The 22,543-nt window shown below is 55.3% G+C and overlaps 1 protein-coding gene across 2 annotated transcripts; it reads left to right on the top strand.

The window, feature by feature from the left end:
• Positions 1-1,367: 1,367 nt before the first annotated feature.
• AQP8 (aquaporin 8) lies at positions 1,368-22,450 on the top strand. Of its 2 annotated transcripts, none has more exons than XM_065031219.1 (5): positions 1,368-4,054; positions 5,918-6,044; positions 6,861-7,075; positions 8,370-8,504; positions 16,727-22,450. In XM_065031219.1, the coding sequence occupies exons 1-5, from the start codon at positions 3,798-3,800 to the stop codon at positions 16,734-16,736; spliced, it is 744 nt and encodes a 247-aa protein (XP_064887291.1). In that variant the 5' UTR covers positions 1,368-3,797; the 3' UTR covers positions 16,737-22,450. The 2 variants fall into 2 exon arrangements, with proteins under 2 accessions (XP_064887291.1, XP_005505824.2); XM_005505767.3 differs by lacking the exon at positions 16,727-22,450 and adding an exon at positions 8,847-10,503 and having other exon boundaries at positions 1,374-4,054.
• The last annotated feature ends 93 nt before the right edge of the window (positions 22,451-22,543 follow it).

The raw sequence follows: 22,543 nt of genomic DNA, 5'->3' as shown, positions 1-22,543 counted from the left end.
CAAATGGAAGGTTGCGGATCTGTGTGATGAAGCAGAAGAAACAGAATGAAACATTGGAGGGGGATGGATAAAGGAGAGGTGGACGTGGGAAAAGTTCTCTACGGTTCCTAAAAAGGATCTTTGGAAGCTGCTGCTGGTTCGGTGCCACCGTTTCCTCTACTAATTGACACAGTTGCTGTTGTCACTTGTTTGTGCTTGCACCAATTCGTTAAACAAGGACAGATATAAGTGTCTGCTAATGTGAACAGATTTATCTGTTCTCATCCCCACGCCTTCTCACACGAGCAGTTTCTATCGAGTTTACTGAGCAAACCTTGGTTCCCAGTATTTAACCTTATCCATGGGGGGCAAAGGGTGGTAAGAGCAGGGTGGTTTTCTTTGCATGTTAGTGGCATCACTAAGTAAAAAACCGTGCTGGAGCAGCCTCTGCTCAGAATGACATAGGAGGAATGTTGGATTGAGACACAGTTCAAATCAGGTCTGTAGTCATCACTTAGTATGTGTTATGGTAAACAAGTTACACTTGAGAGTTGTCATTGCCAGAAAGTCACAGTTCAGGGTAAACGAGATACCCAACACACCTCTGCCAGCTCGTGAAGACAAAAATAGATCGTGTGTGGCTGCTGTGACCCTTGGGCTGCATGGGAGAGTCCGGGCAGCCCTGAGTCTCTCCCGGCTGGTGGATCCCGGGCCAGGGTTCCCTGGCAGGTGTGGTGACTTCTGCCTGTGTTGAGCAACCTGTGCGCCTTGGCTGGCACGTCCTGGCACAGCTGAAAGCTTCAGTCATTCCTGCCCGGGCGGGTTGTGTTTTGCCCACCTGTCCTTGCACACTACTGGGTCCAGTTCTGCCCCTTTGCTGTTTTATGGAGTCAGAGACGATTTGGGGATGAGCCCAGAGGTCACTCATTTGTCCCTCAGGAGGGTCTGGTCAGATTGATGTTCCTGAGAGTGCTTTGGAAGGCGCAGCTGGGAGGTGCTGAAAAAATCATCATTTTATTGTTTTGGTTTTGTCTCTGTTTATAAGGTGAACTTGAATTACATATGGGGAGCATTGTTCTCCCTCTACCTGTCCTTACCCGGAGCCCCGGTGAGAACAGCAGCATGTCCTGGGCTCCAAGAAAAAAGGCAAGAAACTGCTAACCCAACTGTTCTGCCAGCGGCACAGCGGCCATGGCCCTGCGAAAAATGGTTCCTTCTTCCGAAACTTCCAAAACAAATCAGTCAGGGTTTTGCACAGTGCTGAAATTTCTCAAGCAAGTTTCCTCCAGGGACTTTTATATAATTTTTTTATTATTTTTTCTTTTTTTTATTATTTATTATTTTTTCTTTATTATTTTTATTTATTTATTTTATTTTATTTATTTTCTTTATTATTTTTTCTTTTTTTATTATTATTTTCTTTCCCAGCCAGACCCGTGTGGCACACAGCGATGCTGATGCTGGGTGCAGAGCTGTTTGGCTGGAGCTCCTACTGATGGGTGAAACATGTTCCCTCAAGATCACGCTTCTATTTTGCTGTTTCAGTCCTGTGCTTAGTAATAATTAGTTCTTTTGTTGCCTGAAAGTGGAGCATTTCCTCTGGAAGGCTCAGGCAAACATCCCAGCTCCTCAAACAATAATGGTAAATGTTTAAAAGCCAAGGACGTGGAGTTAATCTTCACTTTTGGGCTGTAACTTTCCAGTGCCATCACACCCCGCTGGAGACACCTGCAGCTGGTACAGCCGTGGGCTGGGTGCGATGGCATCGCCATGGGCTCTGGTGCTGCTGCCAGTGACCCGGGGCAGCCCAGCTGTGACATGGTGCCAATATCTCTGGTACGGTGCTTCGAGAGCTGCTGGTGAGAAGCACCAGATGAAACCTGGATATGTGTTACATTCATCTCTCATAATAAATACCCTGGAAAATAGGTGAAAGCTGGATTCCTTTAGCAGGAGTTAAAATCCTTCTCACAAACCCCTCGTCGGGTTGCGCTGGGAGCTATGGTGGCAGATGAATTTGATGGACTGGTTGGAAACCTGCCCGAAGTCTCTGCTGTCTGAGCTGCTCAGATGGAATCGGGTATTTTCCTGTCCCATGGGTCCGTGTGAGGGTTCAAAGAGGAGCCCCAAAAACCCACCAACCCCACCACTCATTCGGTATTCCTGTGATTTCACTAACTTGCTGCCAAGACCTTTTGTCTGTAGGAAACAAGCTCTCAGGAGGGAACACGGGTTGGCAGAGGCTCGTTTAGAGGTGCCCGAGCTGGTATTCCCCGGAGCTCTGGCCTGACCCTCTCCTGGCGTGTGCCTGGCAACAGCCATCCCTGTGACAGGCAAGTGGAAATTTCCTTCCCATCCCCAGTGTCTTGTGAAAACATCATAAAACATCCATGGTGTTCTTTACCCTTGATTACGAGAGGGGGGGAAAAAAAAGACCAACTATAAATCCAAATCCTTAATTACCCACCACAAACATGAGCGCTACTGGCGATTGCTCAAGGAGGTGCGGTGTGGTGTGGTGTGGCATGGGCGGTGACACTGGTGTCCCCAGCCAGGCTGCAGCCCCACGGCCTCTGCTGTGCCCTGGGTCTGGCTGGCTGGGCTGTGAGCCCCTATGGGGTGCGGTGGAGGTTTGGGGAGGTTTTAGATATGGGGTGAAGTTCACCTTCCAAAGCTGCCAGTAGGCCCCCAGGCACCACCACCAGTGATCTTTCATTTGAGAGGAGTGTGAGGGGACACAGATGGTCAGAGCTGCTGCTCCTGTGCTAGGAGCACTGTGCAGGACCTGGGCTGAGGTTTTGGGAAATCAGCTTTGCCTGCAGTTCAGGCAGGCTCCTCTGGTAACTCGAGGCGAACTAGTCGCCTCACCGCTTGTCTTGGGTCTGCAGGAAGAGGTTTGGTGATACGGCTCTCTGCTGATACCATCTTTAAGGATTTAAAGCCTGTGAAGTGTTACTGCAGTAACCCGAAGTAAAACCCATTTCTGCCGTGCACAAAGGTACCAGTGTCAGCAGTTTTTGATGGTGTCTGCCCTCCCCGCCGAGCCCTGGACGCTGCTCTGGGCCTGGGCTGGCTGGGGGCTGCAGTTTGCTCGCCCACCCCAGCACGGTTCCCAGGTGCAGCCTCCCCTGGTCCTCCTGCATCCACCCCTACGCATTTTGGAGCTCTCAATTGCACTGTGCTGGGACAGGCTTTGGTTCTCGTCTTAATTTTCTTACAAAGAGCTACGCCTTGGCCGGGACTGATTTTTCACAAGGAGTGGTTTTTCCTCCCCAGAGCTACATGAGCCATTTCCCAGGTTGCTGCTGGATCTCTGCGTCCCCATGCATGCCATGTTGTGGTCCTTGGGGCACGTGCTCCCTCTCAGCAGCACGAGCGAGTAAAAGCCACTGGGTGAAACAGCCTACAGGAAAGGAATCGGGTCCTGAAGTCTTGGCAGAAAACCCAACAACAACAAAAACACAGGGAAAAAAAAAAAAAAAGGCAAGCCTTGAACCAAGGAAGGGCAGTGATAAGGAGCTTTTATATTCCTGGGGGCTGGCCTATCAGCTTTTATTGCCCCCATTTTTTTTCTTTTTTTTTTAACAATGCAAATGCGATCCATTTTTTAGAGCCTCCCATCCGCTATCTCTTCACACGGGTTGAGGGGAGCCTGTGGGTGCTCCTCGAGGGTCCTCATCCTTGCACTGGAGCCCCTCAGGGACCTGAGCCTCCCGCGTCTGAGGCACCCAGAGCACTCCACTCTGCAGCATCTCCTCCATTGTGCCCGTGGCACTGACTGCCACCAGGACTCCGCCAGCTTCATCCCAGCCCCGCTCATGTCCACGGCCGAGTGCAGCCAGCCCCGGGAGAAGGAGGTGATGATGGACATGGACAGCAGGTCCCGGCCTTCGCAGCTGCACTGGTTCGAGCGCTACATCCAGCCCTGTGTGGCCGAGCTGCTGGGCAGCACGCTCTTCATCTTCATCGGCTGCCTCTCGGTGGTGGAGGACACGGGGGGCACCGGGAGGCTGCAGCCCGCCCTGGCGCATGGGCTGGCCCTGGGGCTCAGCATCGCCATCCTGGGGGGCATCAGGTAAGGGGGGCTGGGACCCACTGCACCACCACACGGGGTGTCCGTGCGTGGCCAGGAGGAGATGCTGGTGTCCCCTACACTCTGCCTTTGGGATCTTTCCTGCACAAAAGTCTGTGATGGCAGGAATGCGGAGCTGCCGTCCAGCCTTGTGGTTCATGGTTCGGTGGTGGTCATCTGTGCTGCCCCGGGTGCAGGGGGTTCACTTGGCTCTTCACTGCAACCTTTTATTTTTAGCCCCTTTTAAAACAACTCCTTAAAACTGAAAGAGAAGCATTCATTTGGAAAGCCGAGACGTTTCCTTTTAAAGGATGTCAGAATGAAACATTTTGACACGAGTATGCTACTCCCCTGTGCATTTTCAGGTGAAAAATTTGGATTTAGTTTATGAATTGTTTCAGTTTCTCAAAAGAAAGATTTAAACAAATGTGCGTGTTGGAAATGGTGTCGTTTGATGCAAAGATACAGGTTTATCCTGAAGGGAGAATCTGAAACGGTCCCTGTGGAGTTTCATTCCTTTTCTCTGTGCAGCCCACGGATGGGGGGGGGACACAAGCTGGGCTGGGCTAGCGTGTGAGCCCTGGACTCCAGAGCGAACTGACTAACAATTTATCAGCATCTGATTAGGAGGGATAACGCCACAGCGTAAGGCTTGTGCAATCAGGACTGGGTGACCCATGGTCCATGTGCTGGCAGAGAACTCGGGCACCACTGCACCCTGGGCACAGCGAACCCATAGGCTGTGGGGGGTTTGACAAGGGGTGTCCTGGGTGTCCCTGTTCACTCTGAAGCCAGGAGGAGCCAGCTCAGGGTCCTGTGCAGGGAGATGTGTTACCCCCTAGTCATGTTTTAGAGGTTTGTGTCCTGAGGCTGAGGAGGACCACAGCCAAGCCTTCATCTTCAGCCACGGTCCATGCCATGGCTGGGCAAGCGCTCTGCTGGGATGGATCTGCAGCCAGGTCCTCCTGTAGCTCCTGGGCTCCCACCCTGCCCGGGGCCATTGGCAGCCCGAGTCCCATCCAGCCAAGATGTTTGGTAGCCTAAACACAACTTCTTGCTCTCATATGATGGGTCCTTAATTACAGCTGAAGAATAAGATGTAATTATAGTTCCTAGACACTCTGACTCATCGCCTTCACCAGCAATTATTATTAGGGCTGATGGGTTATGAAACCTGTTCATTAATGCGTGTCCCGTGGTAATCGGTTTTAATTAGAAGGTATCAGAGTTTGTCTTGCATGTGATCTTCAAGATGAATGATCTGAGTCCTGTAACAGGGGAGCAGTGGCTGCTGCCAGCCCTTCCCAGGCCATGTCGGGCAGCGAGCAGGGATGCAGGGACACCTCTCTGCCTTTGCCTTTGCATCAAGCAGAGGGACATACACCCTAAAACCCCCAACAATGCTGCTGGGACCAGGAGGTGGCCTCAGCCTTGCCTAACAGCGCTTGTCCCCATCCCTGCCTCCCTGGTGACGTGTCCTGCCAGGCTGGGGACCCGCTGTCAGCCCCACATCCCTGGGCAGTAGGTATGGGGATATCCATTGGTGTGGGAAGGGGGTACCTTTCCTCCCTCATTCTCTGGCCCTGGAATGACCTTGGGGGATCCGGCCCCAGACCCTGTCCCTTCACTGCCCTGGGACAGCAGCACTGTGGGAGGGCTGGGGGTCCAGCGGGAAAATGCTGCTGCTTCGAAGCGGCAGCTGCAGGGGAAGGAAATGGCTGGATTCTGTTCTTCTGCAGCATTCTCTCATGAAAAGGACACAAAAAGCATTTGTGGCTCCAGCCCACAGCAAGTGTGGTGCTTGAGCCCCCAGGAGTGACCCCTCCAGGGACAAACCCTTCATCAGTGTTCCTCTCTCCTTTGCAGCGGAGGCCACTTCAACCCGGCTGTGTCCTTGGCTGTGTGGCTGGTTGGCGGGCTGAACATCGCCATGCTCATTCCTTACTGGGTGTCCCAGCTCTGCGGAGGGGTGATAGGAGCCGGTCTGGCAAAGGTACAGACAGCCGGGGGGGGTCTTTTTGCCCAGGACTAACCTGGGGTGCAGGGACTTCCCCGTGCCCAGCCTTGGGGTCTCCAGCACATTGGGTGTGATGGGGAGGGCAAGGGGGCCACAGTGCATTGGCTCTGTGTGTAATTCAGAGCACCGATGCCTCGCGGGGTGACGTGGCTCAGAGGTGTGCTGCATGGGCACAGGGTCATCTAGTGCCCGGTTCTTCCTCCTGGGTCTGTCAGGGTCTGGCTGCAGGACTTGGATAATTTGCCCCCGTGCAGGCTTGGGTCTGGCAGTGCAGATGTGGGGGTGCTGCCTTTGCACTGTGCTCTGGGGCTCGACTAATTATTTCTCGACAGCAACTGCTCTCTGGAAGTTTGTTTTGGCTCGCTGTTTAGGCATAGGATGATTCACGGTGCCTCTGCAGCTCCAGCTGTTATCACACATGATGTTTGCTTGCGCTTCCACTTACGGCACCGCGCTGTGGGGTTGATCTGTGTTTGGTGCTGTCGGTTCCCAGCATCCAGGCAGCCCACACCCAGCAGCATGATGCCATGATGCTACCACAAGCCCCTCGGCAACTGGGTGAGGCTGATGCCACCCAGAGAGCAGTGGCTGGCTCGCTATCTATCTTGGGAAAGCCTCCACTAATGAGTCTGTATTTGCCAGGCACTTAAGGCTGGCTTTCAGGAGGAAAGTGCTGAGATTAGCTCCTCTTTAACCCGATGCTATGCCGCCCACGCTGTCCTGGCTGAGCACATATGCCCGCTCAAGCCCACAATATGGCGCGTGGATGGCACAACGAGGCTCCCTGTGCAGGTGGTGGCAGCGAGCGAGCGGTACGTGAACACCAGCGGAGGAGCCTTCAGCAGCATTGCAGCCGACGAGCAGATCCCCTCTGTCATCACGGGTGAGATCGTCATGACCACTTTCCTGGTGCTGGCGGTCTGCATGGGCGCTATCAATGAGAAGACCAAGACCCCGCTAGCCCCATTCTGCATTGGCTTCACGGTCACAGCTGACATCCTGGCAGGGTGAGCTTGCGAGTCCTCTCCCCATGCATGTCCCCACTGGCCAGCTGGCATCATCCACTCCAGCAGCCACTGTCACTGGACAGGGTGCCTCGAGCAGGGTGTCAGGATGAGACCACAGGTTGCAGGGACAGAGCCGATGCTCAGAGCTCCCTGTGGTGCTGGGTGGGCAGAGCCCGGGGGCTGCTCTGAGCAACAGCATCAGGAATCCCCCAACCCTCCATGGGCAGCATCGCGGCTGCTGCATCCCGCACCTGGGATGGGATGGGATGGGATGGGATGGGATGGGATGGGCTCCCTCACAGCACAGCACAGGACAGCCAAGACACAGCCAGGGCAGCCAAGGAGAGCCAAGCACACTGCAGAGGCTGGGGATGAGTCCCCTGGCCCCCCGATATTTCTTGGGGGAACTGCTGGGCGCAGCCCAGTCGGGGGCAGGAGGGGCCAGTAGCTGGAGCCCAGCACGTGGCATGTCAGCCAGAGCAGCTGTGACAAGTACCTGTCACAGGCTGATAAAACCAAAAGGCCGCACGGGTGATGTTTGTTGTAGGAAGCCCTGAGCAAACAGGAGAGGCTTTATCTGGAGCCATTCCTCGCCAGGGTGCTCGTGGCTGCTGGAAGCGCTGCCAAGCACAGGCTCGGCGAAGGCGGGCGTTGTGGGCAAGCAGCCTGGGTCTTGTGCCACTGCAATCAGATAACGTGTGCATGCAATTATGGATGTTAATGGGTTGTTTAGTTAAGGCAGTGCCCCCTCTAGCGGGATTCGGAGCTTTTATTTAAACACTGCACAAACCTCATGTGCAAATATTTATCTGTTGCAGTTGTTTCTAATCTGTAAACACTACTGTCTCTCCTGCCCTGCTCTGTTACCCATGCGTGTCGCAGAGCTTTCCTTGTTTAAAAGCCCGGCTCCTGGTAAGCCCCAAAATAGTCTTGGCACTGGTGCTTCCACGCCACACTGGGTTTTCCCCAGTTTGCACATGCTGGTGAGCAAAGGCAGGTGACCGGCTGCTGTAGGGCTGGGCTGGTCCCTGCGCTGCGGCAGAGCAGCCGCTCAGCTCTGGGCATCACGGAAGGGAACTGTCCCGAGACAACGAGCAGCTGCGCTGCAATGGACCCTGGGGTGTCTGCATCTGCTGAGCAGCCCGAGCAGGGCCAGATGCATCCAGGAGCCGTGGGAGGGGCACGCTACTGCCCCCCAGCACCTCCCAGGCTGTGCACGGCCCTGTGCAGGCGTGGGGGTGGGTGCTGGTCTTGTGTCCCATAGGGTGACGCAGCCAGGTTGTTCCTCTTGCAGAGGTGGCGTGTCTGGAGCCTGCATGAACCCTGCCAGAGCCTTCGGGCCAGCTCTGGTTGCCAACTACTGGGACTACCACTGGGTGTACTGGGCAGGGCCCATGGCCGCTGGCCTGCTTGTCGGAGTGCTGGTGAGGTACGTGCTGCCTGCGGCGGTCAGGGGAACAGAGAAGCATGGGCTGACCCCTTTTCCCACCCCATCAGCCCCCGGGGGCTCTGCTCCCCTCCCTGGATCAAGGCTGTAAGCAGCTGCTTCTCTCAAGAGAGGTGCAAGTGTTGGAGACTTCTTTTCCTTCTCTTCCTCGTGAGGAGAGGGTGACAGCAAAGATCCAACCTGCCTCCATCTCCATGTGTTTGACTGTTCTGTCTGTGTCTTCTTGTGGGGTGAATCCAGGCTCAGGCTGGCACTGGGTATCTGATGCTTGCAACAGCAAAAATGCTGACCCAGAATGTCTCTCTTTTTTTTACCCCTTAAAAGGTTCCTGATCGGGGACAGGACTGTCCGCCTGCTGCTGAAGTGATGCCATGTGTGGGGTGCTGTGTGTGCTGCCATCCCGGACCTGCCCTGGGCTGCAGCTCAGCACAGCCAGCATGTAGCCCCTGCTCCTGCCCTCGCCATCCCCCCCCACCTCCCCCATCAGCCCGTGCTTGGGAGATGGTTCACGTGTTGCTGCAGGACGATAGAATTCAGCCCAGCTGCACCAAGCAGGGCCGGGCAGCACCGCTCTCCCCCAGTCTTCTGCCAGTCCTTGCCATGGGATGGGCTCCCCAGGAGCATCCTCTGACCCCCACCAGGGTGCACAGGCTCCCAGCCTTCCCAGCATCACCTAGGCACAGGGTCCATCCAACCAAGGCCATGCCAGGGTGCCCTGTGCCCTGGGGGTTGGTACCGCTGTCCCATGCCCAGGGCTCTGGGGGGGTGGCTGTGGCTGGCAGCCTGGTGCTGGGCTGGGCCAGCAGCAGCTCCAGCTTTCCTGCCTCCGTGCTGGGATGCTGTAACAGGAGCAAGAGCCTGGTGTGCAGGGCTCCTGCTGTTGGCGGGTTTGGAGCAGTGCAAGTGCTTCCTCTGCCCTCCCGGGCAGAAAAACTGTTGCTGTGGCAGGGAGGATGTTCCCAGCTTTCTGATGTCCCTGTGGGGCTGGCAGGGCCCTGCACAATGTCACCTTTCTATTTTCAGCTTGCCTTTCGGTTGGTGTTTGGTTTTGGTTTGTTTTGTTTTGTTTTCCCCAGCCTGAGAGGTGACCCACACAGGCATGCACACAGGTGTATTATTTTTTAAAACAAGGACAAGGCTGTAGAGATGCTGAAGTGAGGAAATGCCAGAATTAAAGCCTCAGGCTCTGTGTTTGCCTGTATCCCTTCCAGCGGGCAGCTCCCTGGGGCCGGGCAGGGATGCGGTATCCAGGTACCAATCGTGGGCAGCGTGGGCCCCAGGTGAACTGGGCACAGGCAGCTGCTCATTCAGGAAGGAAAATGATGCAGCCCACAGAAGGAGACAAATATCATGAAGCTGTCACTAGGATGGTTGTCATGGCAACACCACAAAAAATGCCAAATGTAGAGCAAAGGAACTGTTTCCTCCCCAGAGGGACCCTTAGGGGCACAGGAGCAGGTGCTGGTGGGAACTGGGGGCCCTGGGGAGCTGCCATGGGGTCCCGGGCCCCTGCTTGGGGTACAGAGCTCTGCAGGAGTGGGACTGCATCACTGGGGGTGATGGGCACCCACCTTCCCCTTTTGAGAGGAAGCATGGCCCATGACACCACAGGAACCACGCTGGTGGCTGCAGCTGCCTCTGCATGGGGCTGGCTCCCTCCTGCGCCCCCATTCCATCCTGCACCCCACTCCATCCTGCACCCCAGCTCCAGGGCCCTTCTCCCAGCAGGAGCAGGCAAGGGGGACTGGCGGCCCTGGTACCACTGGGTTGGTGATACTGCTACTTGCGGTCCCCAGGCCTAGGTGAGGGGGCAGGAGGTGTGGGATGGTCCGTACCCAGCTATGGGTATTTCCCTGTTTTGCTGTTGATGTGTTCAGCACATTCATTTTTTATTTGTCAGGGTGACTTTTGATAAAGCATCTGTAACACTGCGTTGTTTTTCCATGAGTATTATTAAAGAACTTAATTTATGCTAATTAAATGCCAATTAACTTCCAAGCACTTAATGTGCCTTAAGGACGTAAAATACATCTCATTCCTATTCAGTGAAATGTGCATTAGGCCTGGCCAGGGGTCTGCACCGTGTCTTTATTGCATGTGGCTCTGCCGTGGAGTGGTAACTGCTGCTGTTTGAGGCTGGTGAGAACATGGATGCTCCCACCCCATGTGATGAAAAGCCCGGGGGGAGCCCAGGGCACTCCCTGGTCCCCAGGAGCCACCGAAGGCTCTGCAGACATTATGCATGTATCCAGTCACTGCTGGCTGTGGTTGGTGACAGCGCTTTGGGGACATAGGGAAAAAATCAGGGTGTGCTGTGGGAGCAGCATCAGAGGGATGTTTGTCTATCCCTGTGTCTGCCCGAGCCCTTCCTGCCCTCACACTGTAGCTCTGTCACTGGATAAACACCCTGGTTAAACATTGACCGTGGGAAGAGCCAGTGCTGCTGCCTGCGCTCCCCAGTGCCACCCGCTGCGGGGACAGCCATGTGTGTCCCACATGGAGGCCCCGCAGGGCGGACACAGAGCCAGGCTGCTTGCCTGTGGCCCGCATCCAGCAGCAGAGGAGCCTGAACCCCAGTTTGTGGCCCCAATTCCAGCCATGTCCCTGCAACCCCCAGGCAGACAGCAGCTCTTGCCACACTTCGCACCTTGCTCTGAACACCCAGCCCTGCGCCCCGACCTGCAGCTGGTCTCTTTGGGGGTGGCTCTGTGTCCCCCCCGGCTGGTGCTTGCTTGGGTGCAACTGCTGGCAGCAGCATCACGCTGGAAATAGCTGATCCCAGTGTGCAACTGTGTGAATTAATGAGTTGGTTAATTCAGCAGAGTCTCCTTCCTTGGCTTGCAGACCTGCCCAGCTCCACCGCGCTGCAGCCCCCCAGGAACAGGGAATTCATGGCTGGTCAGGCAGCACGGTGCTGTGACAGGAGCTGCGGTGACAGCAAGGTGCAGCACTGGGTGTCCCCAGTCCCGGCATGGTGCTGGGTGGGACGCTGCCCACGCACTGCCTGTGCGCAGGGCAGCCCAGCCCAGGGTTCAGTGCCACGGGGCTGTGGCTCCTTGGGGGGCTCCCTGCAACAGGACATCCCCAGGGCTGTGAGCCCAGCAAGGGCCGGAGCAGCTCTGGCCCTGTGTGGGTTATTTTCTCAGCCGTGGAGTCTCACCAGGTGACGTGTCCCTGCCTGCACCATGCCCTGTGCTCACAAAAGGTTTTTCATTCCCGGCACAACAACTCCTCCCTGTTCCCTCTGCCCGCTCACCCATCAGCCCTAGCCCCACTGTCCAAAGGAGGATTAAGGGAGTCTGGCAGTGTGCGCCCTCAAAGCATCCTCTTAAAATAGCAGCATCCCTGAGCACAGGCAGCACGTCAAGACACCACGAGTGTGGCTGCGGTGGAGTATGATGGATGGATGTTTTTTGGAACATGCCCCATGGGAGCATCTGGGAATTCTCGCTTTGCTCCGCTATAAAGGTTTCCTTTGCCAGTCTACAGCTGGAAAAATCACAGCCTTAAAAATGAAAAGTGATTTAATTCTTTTAGCTCATTTTGTCCATCGGGCAGAACCGCAGCGTCTGTGGAGGGCAGGTCATGATTTGGCTGGCACATCTCTCCCAGCCCACCCCATACTCATCTACTGGTCTCTGCGGGAGCCCTGGGAGCACTGTGCTCACCTCCCGGGTGCCGGTGCCGCTGGGAGATCTCATGGGTGCTCATTGCTGGGTCAGGGCGTCCCAGGGACGAGCGTGGTGGTGGCTGTGTGGGCACCAGCATGAGGGTGTCGGGGACAATGGAGGTGGGGGATGACGTGCAGAGCTGGTACCACATGTGAGCTGGCATCTGTATGTAGGAGCCTGCGAGAGAGGCGATGGTGGAGGGAGTGGGAGTCTGAATGTGTGCGGGGAAGTTTTGAGAGCCGTGCCACCAGCGGGATCCAGGTGCTGCAGGGTTGGGCTTGTGCCTCTGGGGCTGGGGGATGCCCCCCAAGGCCAGGCAGTGCCCCTTGCTACCGTGCCATGTCCCTCGCTGCCATGCCACGTCTCTCAATGCCATGCCATGTCCTTTGCTGTCATGCCATGTCTCTCAGTGCCATGCCACATCCCTTGCTGCTGCGCAGCCCAGTGCACTGCACCAGCCTCCACTGCTATATTTACTCTGCAGCCCGAGAACAAGGCACAAATGCCAGAGCAGCCTCCCCACCAATTACCATTTATGCAAAGAGCACTAACGAACATCACCACCACATGCAAAGATCTGGGGGCTTCTGCAAACAATGGCAGCCGGAGAGGTGGGGGCGTTTCACAGGGGGCAAGCGGGGACATCCCCAAGTGGCCTGGTCCCAGTCCCCACGGCAGAGCAGGAGAGGTCCTGGAGCAAGGAAATGGGGGAGAGAGGCTGAACCCTCTGCATCCCACCCCCTGCTTCTGCTTCTACTCATTATTGATCTTCAATTTCTTGTTGCTGTCGTTTGCAGCCCACTCGGGCTCCCGGGAGAGGAGCCAGCACAGAAAGTGCATCCTGGGAGAGGGCCCAGGGGATGGGGCGTGGGTGGGTGGGGACCAGGGACCCCTGAGCACCAATCCCCCTGACTGGCGGGGGTTTGGAGCCACTGGCAGCAGCGGGGACTGAACCTCCTCTCCACACCCCCACTGACATTCAGCCTCACTTCCCTCAGCACCAAAGTGTTTTGTTACCCAGCATCACTCAAGCTGGAAGGATTTACATTTTAAATGGTTTTTAAATGGATTGGATAGATGTCTACTTCCAAGTATTTTTTTTTCAGCTTTTGCCACTTTGAGTGTTTGTGGAGAGGGAATAATAAACAGAAACTACACAAGGCAAAGCCTCAGATAACTAATTTGTGCTCGTGATGAGAGTGGAAGTCCAGGTCCAGAGATGGAACTCCCGACCCTTGCTGTCAGCGTGCTCTGAGCATCAGCCGTGGAGGTGTGTGAGCAGCCTGCGGTCCCCCTCCCCACACCATGGGGCCCCTCTCCACCCCACAGCATGTCCCCAAGCCCGGTGGCCCCTGGTTGGAGCTACTCTGTCCCTTGGCAGCACAGCCACCGTCTGCCTCCCACCCTGACACCCAGAGCCAGCACAGGCTCCTGGTCACCATGGAGAACAGGGAAGAGGATCTGGAAGCATCAGAGAGAAGTTTCTGTGCCCCCAGCCATGCACAGCCTGTTCTGTTGCTGGGCTGCAGCTTCATGCTGCCCCTTGCAGGGGCTGCAGAGCTGATGGCGTGACCCCAAATGTGACCATGTGCCACATCCCTGTCCCCGTCCTCCTACAGGGTCAGCCATGAGGGATCTGCTGGTGCTGACCCATGGGCTCTGCTGGACGGGGCAGCCCTGAACTGAGCTCAGAGCTGGCAAAGGGGTCACTGCCCCCAGGCACCCCCTGAGCCTGTGTTCGTCCATTGTCCCCAACACACAGATTTGCCCATAGTGGTCGATCCCAATGCTGCTGGCAAGAACCCAAGGAGATGATTTAGCTTCAGAAACAAGAGATTCTATCGCTCTTTGCTGGATTTCTCAGCTTTTGGAGGGTACCAAACTTCTGGTTTTTAGCAGCGAGAAATCGGAGCAGCGGGACTTGCAGGCGTGGAGGTGCTTTGGTCGCGCATCGCTGGCTGTGCTGGTGCTTTGGCTGTGCATCGCTGGCCATGCTGGTGTCAGAGTGAGGGTGAAGGAGCTTGACAGAGCAGCAGGACAGGCTGGAGCAAAGGCTGGCGGAAGGGGAATGCTAATCAGGTTCTGTGCTGGCAGCAGCCAGAATGCTGCACAATAAATAGCCTTTTTAATTACCGCACAATATTTACAAGATTGCTTCCTCATTTGGGAAATTAAAACAAATGCTCCATCAAAATGATCAACACTGTACAGAGAAGCACAGGGCTGATAAAGAAATACATTGGCTGCTAATGAAGGAGTAATTGGCACCTTGGTGCTGGTGGGGCTTCCTCCGCTTCTCTGCAGCCATGATGTGAAGTGAGAGTGTCCCTGGCCTCGGCAGCGCTGGGACAGCGGTCCCTGCACCAGGGTCTCTGTGCCGGGGTCCTGGCCAAACCACCCTGCATCGTGCTGGAATGGGGCAGGACCAGGGAACTAGGGCAGCTCAGCCCCTGCAGACAGAAACATGTGAAGATTGGGCAGAGGATACAGATCTGCAAAACGCCTTACACATACGTGTTTCTCATGGCCTTGTCTGTCTGTCCTGCCTGGAGCTGTCTGCTCCCAGCGCTGCCTGCTTTGCTGCCCATCTCCTGGTGGGATTTCCCATGCTACAAGTCCTGGGGTCATGTGGTGACATGGGACTCAGCCTTGATTTAAGAAAAAAAATAGAGACCCGGAGAAAATCTCTCAGGCTGTGGTTGTGGGGGAGCATGGGACAGAGGGGACTGACCCACGGGTTTTGGTCCCCGAGCATCTGCCATGGCTCAGGCCATGTGGTGTTGGGAGGTGGCTGTCCCCAGCCCCAGCAGCGGCGATGCTGCCGGTCGGGGTAGATCTGAACCAACCCCCCCTGCTGCCCTTTCCCTTTCCCCCTCCTTTCCTCAGCTCCTTTCGCCTTTTCTTCCTTTTTTTCCCTTTCCTTTCCTTTCCAGCTCTCCCGTTGCCATGGGAACGGTGACATCCCGGGGCGGGCGGAGCTGCCAGGCGTTGCGGAGAGAGCCCGTGTCTGCCCGGGGAACCCCGACACGTGTGGGGGTCCCCGGGTGGGAGGTTCCCGGGCGGGGGGTCCTTGGGTGGGGGCTCCCCTTGCCCGGCACCGGCCGTGCTGCCCGGCAGAGCCTGCCTGCGTGGGCAAGTTTTGGGAGCAGGCAAGCGGTTGAGGAGCAGGCAAGGGGTTGGGGAACAGGCAGGGGGTTTGGGAGCAGGCAGGGGGTCGGGAGCAGGCAGGGGACTGGGAAGCAGGCAGAGGGTTGGGGAACAGGCAGAGCACCCTGCAGGAGCTGGCCTGGCTGGAATGCATCAGAAATGGGTCAAGCAGAAGGTTTCCAAGGACATTTGAAAAAGCAGCAGGATTTAATTATGTTCAGCTACCTGCTGACAGTCCAGCAAGTCATTTCAGTAGAGGAGGTTCCACCTCGAATGAATCGGGGCTGGGGGGGCAGAAATGGCAGGATGGTCCTCAATATGCCAAATGTTGCTTTATAAAGGAGCACATGGGACCTGATGGCCAAGGTCCAGCTGAGCTGAGGATTTCACCTGCCACTAGTTACAGGAGCCCTGGAGCAGGGAGGATGCCTGGGAAAGCCCAGGTGACACCTTGTGGGTTGTCCTCAGGCCCCAGTGCTGCCCTGTGGGGTGCAGAAGCCCCTGGATTTCATGGAGAGGTTGGGAGGAGGGATATTGGGGAGGGCTGGGGAGAGCAGCTGGCTCAGTGGCTGCTGGTGGAGCACAGACCTTCCTCCTGTCTCACTGCAGATGTGAGCCCTGGGTGATGAGGATTATTGTCACCTGAGCGCTTAAACAGCTCCTGGGCTGGGAGCAGTGGGTGGCTTGGCCATGGCCTGGTGTACAAACAGCCCCTGCAGACAGGAGCTTCCATGGTGCCTTGTGTCCCCAGCCCATTGCTGTGGGTCCCTGTGGCCCTTGCCCCAGGCAAGCACTGGGTCCTGCATGGCAGAGCTGACAGGGCAGGAAGGAGCTGGAGGAACCGCACTCTGGAGGGAATAACCAGAAAACAATTTACTGCTTCCTCCAGATGGCAACTGGTGCGATGTGGCTAACAAACACAGATGAGCAAGTGTAAGGGAGGGATAAATCACCGGCATAGTTTGTGGAGTAAAACAAACTGCTGTGATCTACAGCAGAAACATCCTCCTCAGCCAGTGCTGAGCTCCCTGCCCTTCACTGTGCGGGGCTGCGGGGACGGGACCAGGGACCCAGGGGACACCCCAGGGCAGCCTGGCACCTTCGCCCCTGCAGCCCCCGCCCAGGGGATGCCCTGGGGGTAAAGGAAACCCAGCAGCAGCTGAGGCACTGCTGTCCAAAACCAGTCATTTAGTCAGAGAGGAGTGAAAACCTCATGCAAATGTTTTCCATTCACGAATTCTTTTGATTTCTAAATTAGTAAAGTGGCAAGTCTTTCTGGGGGATCTTTTTTTTAATGAAACATTTTCAAATACTTCTGGAAATTCATCAACAGGTAGGTTGATCCCTATGTTCAATTGTTTTTTTTTCATTGCTTTTCCTCCCCAGCTTTGTCTGACTTTAAATGTTTGTGGTCTGAGTGGTACCATGAGGTCCCCTGATGCTCCACACTGCACAGACCAGACCAGCTTGTCTGAAGCTCTGCTGATGGAGCCCTGGAGCCATCACCAGCAGGAGCTCCCTCCCCTGCAATGGTGCTGCTGGACGGAACCTGGCTGGAGAGGAGTGACCGAGCTGCGGACACGTGATGTCACGGCTGGACATGGTAATGATGTCGGTGGTAAAGCTGCGGAAGGGCTCCTGGTGTTGAACTCTGCAGGTTGCTGCCCAGCTGTCCTGAGCCCAGAGCTCCCCTTTGCACCTGATGTGACTAGCAGAGGTGGCGGTGACGCTCTGGCTGCCATCACCACACTGCGTCCCACGGTGTGCTAACCCAGCTTGGAAGGCAGTGGGAGATACCCAGCGGTTTGGATCAATAGTGAGAAGTAATGACCGCTTCCTATCTTAGAGTCGTAGGACAGGAAAGCCACTTATTGATCAAATGGTTTTGGAAACAAGCAGCAAAACCCCCAGGATTTCACCACTAACTTTGTTTAAGCAACTGTGCAGGGAGGCGGTTTGATGTGGGCCATTTCTGGGTACATGAAACAGAATTAATTTGTTCTCCCTAAAAGCCAGCAGACAGGAATATGAAATATTTAAATAGCCTAACCATGTTTGTGACGTGCTCAACCACGCAAGTACCTGACGTGCGACTCAGCTCTCCATGCATGCAGGTTTGGAGCACTCAGTTCCTGCAGATTTTGGCAGGTTTGGTGCCTGTGCCCCTTGCCAGGGCGACTGGAGGGTGTATCACCATTGGGCAGTGGACGATGCAGGTTACTCATTTGTTCATCTGCAGCGTGCTTTGCCTTGAAGAAGGATGGAAGAAACGTTGGTGGGCCTGAAAAACAGCACTGCATTTCCATGGGCCCTGAATTGCAGTAGCTGCAGGTCTGCATGCTGAGCCAGGAATGGGCTCGTTCCTTTGGCTCTCCCTGCTACCCTCAGTATGACCACATCCTCGCATTCCATTGCACTCTTGGGCCCAAAACTCCTGGTGCAGGAGAGCACAGACCAGCTGGGAGCCTGGAAACGGGGCACGAGCTCTGCTTCTGCGGGAAACCGTGTTCTCTGGTGTGTGGGGAGATGTTGTCCTGCCTGCTCTGCCCTGGGTAGATGGAGCCCTGTTTAACTACTGTTTTTTACCACAGCTCTGTCTCTTGCTCATCCCCCCGCACCCCAGGATGGCCATGCAGAGGGTCAGCATATTTCAGGTCTCTACCAACCCAATAACCTGTGCTCTGGGAACTGTTAGGGATAACGTTTCTTTGCTCTTTTTGCCCAGGGTTTCCTCACCCCTGCCCAGGACACCCAGGTGTCTTTGCTCCCTGTGTTTGGAGCTGGGTGGGCAGAGGGGCTCTGCCAGGCTGGGACCCGCGGTGCCCCGGGCAGCACCCCCATGGTGGGCAGCACTCCCGATTCTCTCAGTGACAGCCCTATTTCATTCCTCTCCAGCACATCCCCGCAGATCCAGAGCAGTCAGCTATTCGGCGTCGGCACTGTCAGGTCAAAACAAGGCTGCTAAAGAAGTTGGGTGGAGGTAAATGGAAAAAACTGCTTTTCGTATCTGAGACTGCAGCAATGGCTCTTCCAGCTCAGCATCACCACCCGCCCGTGGCTCTGCAGCTCTCCCTGTCACTGTCCTGTCTCTGGCCACCGGCAGTGGTTTCTGGAACACCCAGGCACTAATGTTTGGGCTGCTTGTTTCACAGGGCGGCTGGCTGTGAGGTTTGCTCTTGCCTCCGGTGGGTGGGTAACCAGGTCTCTCCTCACATGAATGCATCTTTCTTCCTCACTCTGTCCTCCCTGCACAGAGGATGTGAAACATGCAAAAACCATGAAAGCAGAAAGGGAAAAACCAGCAGGGCCGATGTTGTCCCACTGCGGGGAGGGGGCTACCTGTCACCCCCTCCAATCCAGTGTCCCCAGTTTCCTTCTAAGAAAGAAGAGAATGGGGGTGTGAGGGAATCTGCCTTTCCCTGGAAATGACATTTGGAATGGAAGCTTTTAAAGCTCGTATCTCCTGGACCCAAAGGAGCAGTGCTGCTGCCCAAGTGGGCATCCCCAGGCCCTGGGAGACCCCTGGGATGCCACCATCCTGCATGCAGCCTTCTGCTCCTGTGAGCTCCCAGTGTGCTCACATGTGTCCCCAGAAAGCTTCACCCGAGCTCCACAGAGCTGCAAGGAGGCATGGGGAGGTGCACGAGAAGATGCACGGGGACATGCACAGAGAGATGCACGGGGAGATGCACGGTGTAAGAGCCAGAGCTAGACTTGCTGCTCGTGGAGCGATTTCTGCCTGGCTGCACCCGCAGGGAGGGCACAGCAGGACCCTCTCCTTGCTCCAGGATCCCCTGTTCCTGCCTTGGCTCTCCCGGCATGCTGGGGGGCGGTGATACAGCATCCGCAAACGGAGGCGAAGGCCACTGGGCACTGCTGAGACACCTTTATATTTAATTAGAGTTTGACTCTTCCTCCACCTGTTTCCTGTGGCGAATTTAGATCCCTAAGAAACAAATGCTGAAAAAAAAGAGAAAAATCTGTTCTCCAGCTTCTTTGAATTCTTTAGAGAAAGCCCATGTGGGCACCAAGGGAGCAGCATCCCTACAGCAATGCAGGGCTGGAGGCTGCAGAGCTTGCCAGGAGCTCCCAGTGCTCCCACGCGAGGCGCGATGGCAGCTCCTGCACCCGTGGAGCCAGAGCTTGCTGAGGAAACAGAGAATTTACCATGTCTTTTGGGATTCTGCCTCTTTGCTGGACTTTGGGGCTGGGTCTCCCCACTCCAGAGCAGGGTGAAGCTGCAGGGCTAGAGCCGGCCGATGCAACACACCGGGTTGTGTGTTGCAGCAGCTTTCTGACCCAAACCCGTGCCATTTGTTAGTTGTGGTTCAGGTTCTTTTGTTGGAAAGGGCTTGTGTTTCTTGTCTCCTGCAGCTGCTACCCCGCAGGCTCCCATTGGGCTCTGCTCTGCTGTGCGCTCGGCAGCTGCTGGGGGAGGATGAGGTCCCTTCCTCAGGATGTGAATCACGTCTCTATGGGAGCTGCTCCTGCACTCGCTATCTCTGCGTCTCCCGGACTGAGGGGCTGCTCTCCCAGCCCTGGCAGGGTAAAGCAAACTGGATTTGCAGCGCTGTGCTGCAGGGACATGTCCTGCAGCTGCAGACAGGGAAAGGAGCCCCCATTTGCCCTTATCACTCATTGGGTTTCAGTGCCCTGCTCTGTCTGATGGCAGGAGCAGATGGAGGGGAAAATATGATACAAAACCTGCACTTTTATGGAATGAATTGGGCTGATTTCCCCTCAGCTCTGCACACTATGCTCCCCTGAGAATGCTGGTTCAGAGTTGGTTGTTTGTCAGTCCTCTCATCACACCTGTGGGGACTTTACTTGCATTAATAAATACAACAGTTTCCTTAGAGGAAGGAGCTGCTGGGATGTTCAGCCTGACATTTCAAAGTGCTGAGGGGATCTAAATACCCAGCTCCCATGAAAATCAGCATGGTCTTGAAAATCCTGCCTTTAATACGAGATGACTCTCAGTGTGCTAAATAATGAAAACAGTAAAATAAGGAAAAAAGAAAACAACCTCCTGAGAGCAGGAACTGTACCTGGCTTTTGTACTTCTTGGCCCAGCAGAGTGAAGAAAGCTTGTGCATGAATACCACTATGATTCTTAATACTTACAGGGGGAAATTAAAGACATATTCTCAGTGGCTTCTGCTGCTGCTGGGTTTCATATGCAGAAGCTATGCGGGCTGCATTTGGAAAATGGGTACATACAGTAAAAGAATAACAAAGAAGAAACAGGCAAAGCCCAGAGTTTACAATTAAAATGAGAAGAATTCAGCCTAGCATGGCTACATGTAAAGTGCAGCATGCACTTAGGGTAATACACCACTTTCCTTCGCGAAAGTACACAGGAAAGGAATCAAAATGACCCGTTATTATTTTCATTATTACTCTCATTCCTTCGCATGCAGAAGGAGTTATTTCCGTTGCGCAGATTTCTATGGGCAAAGCAGCAGTGAATAGGGGCTCACCCCCGGGCAGAAGCCACCCCGCAGCATGGGCTGGCACAGGGATGGGGACGGTGACGGGGGAACACGCACCCCGGCCCCCGCTCTCCCCACACACAGTGGGGGCCTCGGGAAGGTTCCCCTTCATTTCCTCACCACACAAGCACAGCACGAGGAGGGATGCCTGCAATTTATTTCTCCTTCTTAGCATTAAAATCCCATGGTGCGGGGTGTTAGTAACAAGCCTGTCTGTTTATGGAAAGCCGACAGCAGCAGGACAGGTCAGCTATGCTTTATTATTGTAATGAACCTTCTAAAGCAGCTGTATAATAACAGCTCTGGGCCTATTTCTGGTAAGTCTCCTGGGCGTTTAATTCCATAGAGCTGGAGGGGCATTCTTTAGAGAAAGAGCTCGTAGGATGGAGGGCTGGATCACAGCAGAGCCAGGATGGTCTCGGGACACAGAAGGAAAATGATCACATGGCTTCAGAGCCAGAATTAAATCCTACAGTTGAGATTTTTGAAAGACTTGTTGTTCACAGGAATATTTTCATGATAGTGTTTCAATTAAAGTTGTCTCCTGTTTTGCTTTGCATTTTCATCTCCACAGCTCCCAGGCCAGGCATGATGCAGCACTGGGCTGGCAAAGGGAGACCTGGATGTCGGAGGAGGAATCTGACAGATCCGATTTTCAGCGTCCATGAATGCCAGCAGGCAGCAAGAAAGCTGAATGGCAAATGTGGTTTGAAAACTCCTCCGTGCTTGTCAGCTGAGGTGTTTCCACTGAACTGGGTAAAAAAAAGGTCATTATTGGAACTGTAAGTTTAAAAAAAGCCCAACATTCTGAGAGGACCTCTGAGCTGGTTGGCTTTGCATCCCCTGTGCCGGTGTGTGAGCCCTGTCCTGCCGCAGGACAGTGGCCCTGCCCGGGCTGCTGGTGGTCATGCTCCCGCTGCCGTGAGTCCTGTCAGCCCCTGCCCTAGCTGGCATTCCAGCCTGGATCCCTCTGAGTTACTGCTGCTGCTGACCTGTGCTGTGCAGAAAACTGGGGTGGAGCAAAATAATTTTGGCCTTAACATTGGGAAGCCTCAGACTCCTCAGGTAGTTTGGGAAAAAACATCATTCCCAGTGCCAGCCCTGCAGTGGGCATTTTCTGTTCAGTGCAGGTGCCCTCCTGACTGACCTGAAGACAGGATTGCCCTGGCGGGTTTTTTTGTTTGTTTGTGGGTTTTTTTTCCTGTTTTTCTTTTTTTTTTTTTTCTTTTTTTTTTTAACTGCTATTATTACCACGATTATTATCAGTTACTCACCTCCCACTGACTCCTCATCCCCCCACCCCGCCTGCCCGGACAGCAGTGACAAGAGGAGACGACGGTGTCGCTGCCCTAGCGTCGGCCTGGGGCGAGCGGGGCTCCCGGTGGTGCTGGCGTGGGGGCCGCTGCCCGCACTCCTGCCCGCACTCCTGCCCGCACTCCTGCCCGCACTCCTGCCCGCACTCCTGCCCGCACTCCTGCCCGCACTCCTGCCCGCACTGTCGCTGGTCCCCTCGCTCCTCCCCGCCGGGGCAGCCTCGGCGCGGGGATGCAGGTGCTGTATGCAAATGACACGCGTGGGTGGGGCATCTCTCGGCCCCGCCCCCCGCCAGGCGCTATGCAAATCAGTATGCGAAGGCAGAGGGGCGGGGCTGTTGCCGAGCGGCGCGAGCGGAGGGGCGGGGCTCTCTATGCAGATGACGGGGCGGGGCGGA

The sequence above is a fragment of the Columba livia genome, chromosome 15 (genome assembly GCF_036013475.1).
Source record: "Columba livia isolate bColLiv1 breed racing homer chromosome 15, bColLiv1.pat.W.v2, whole genome shotgun sequence".
In the NCBI taxonomy this organism is placed as follows: Eukaryota; Metazoa; Chordata; class Aves; order Columbiformes; family Columbidae; genus Columba; species Columba livia.
Note: the sequence above shows the minus strand (reverse complement) of the source record. Positions and strands in the feature narration are given on the sequence as shown.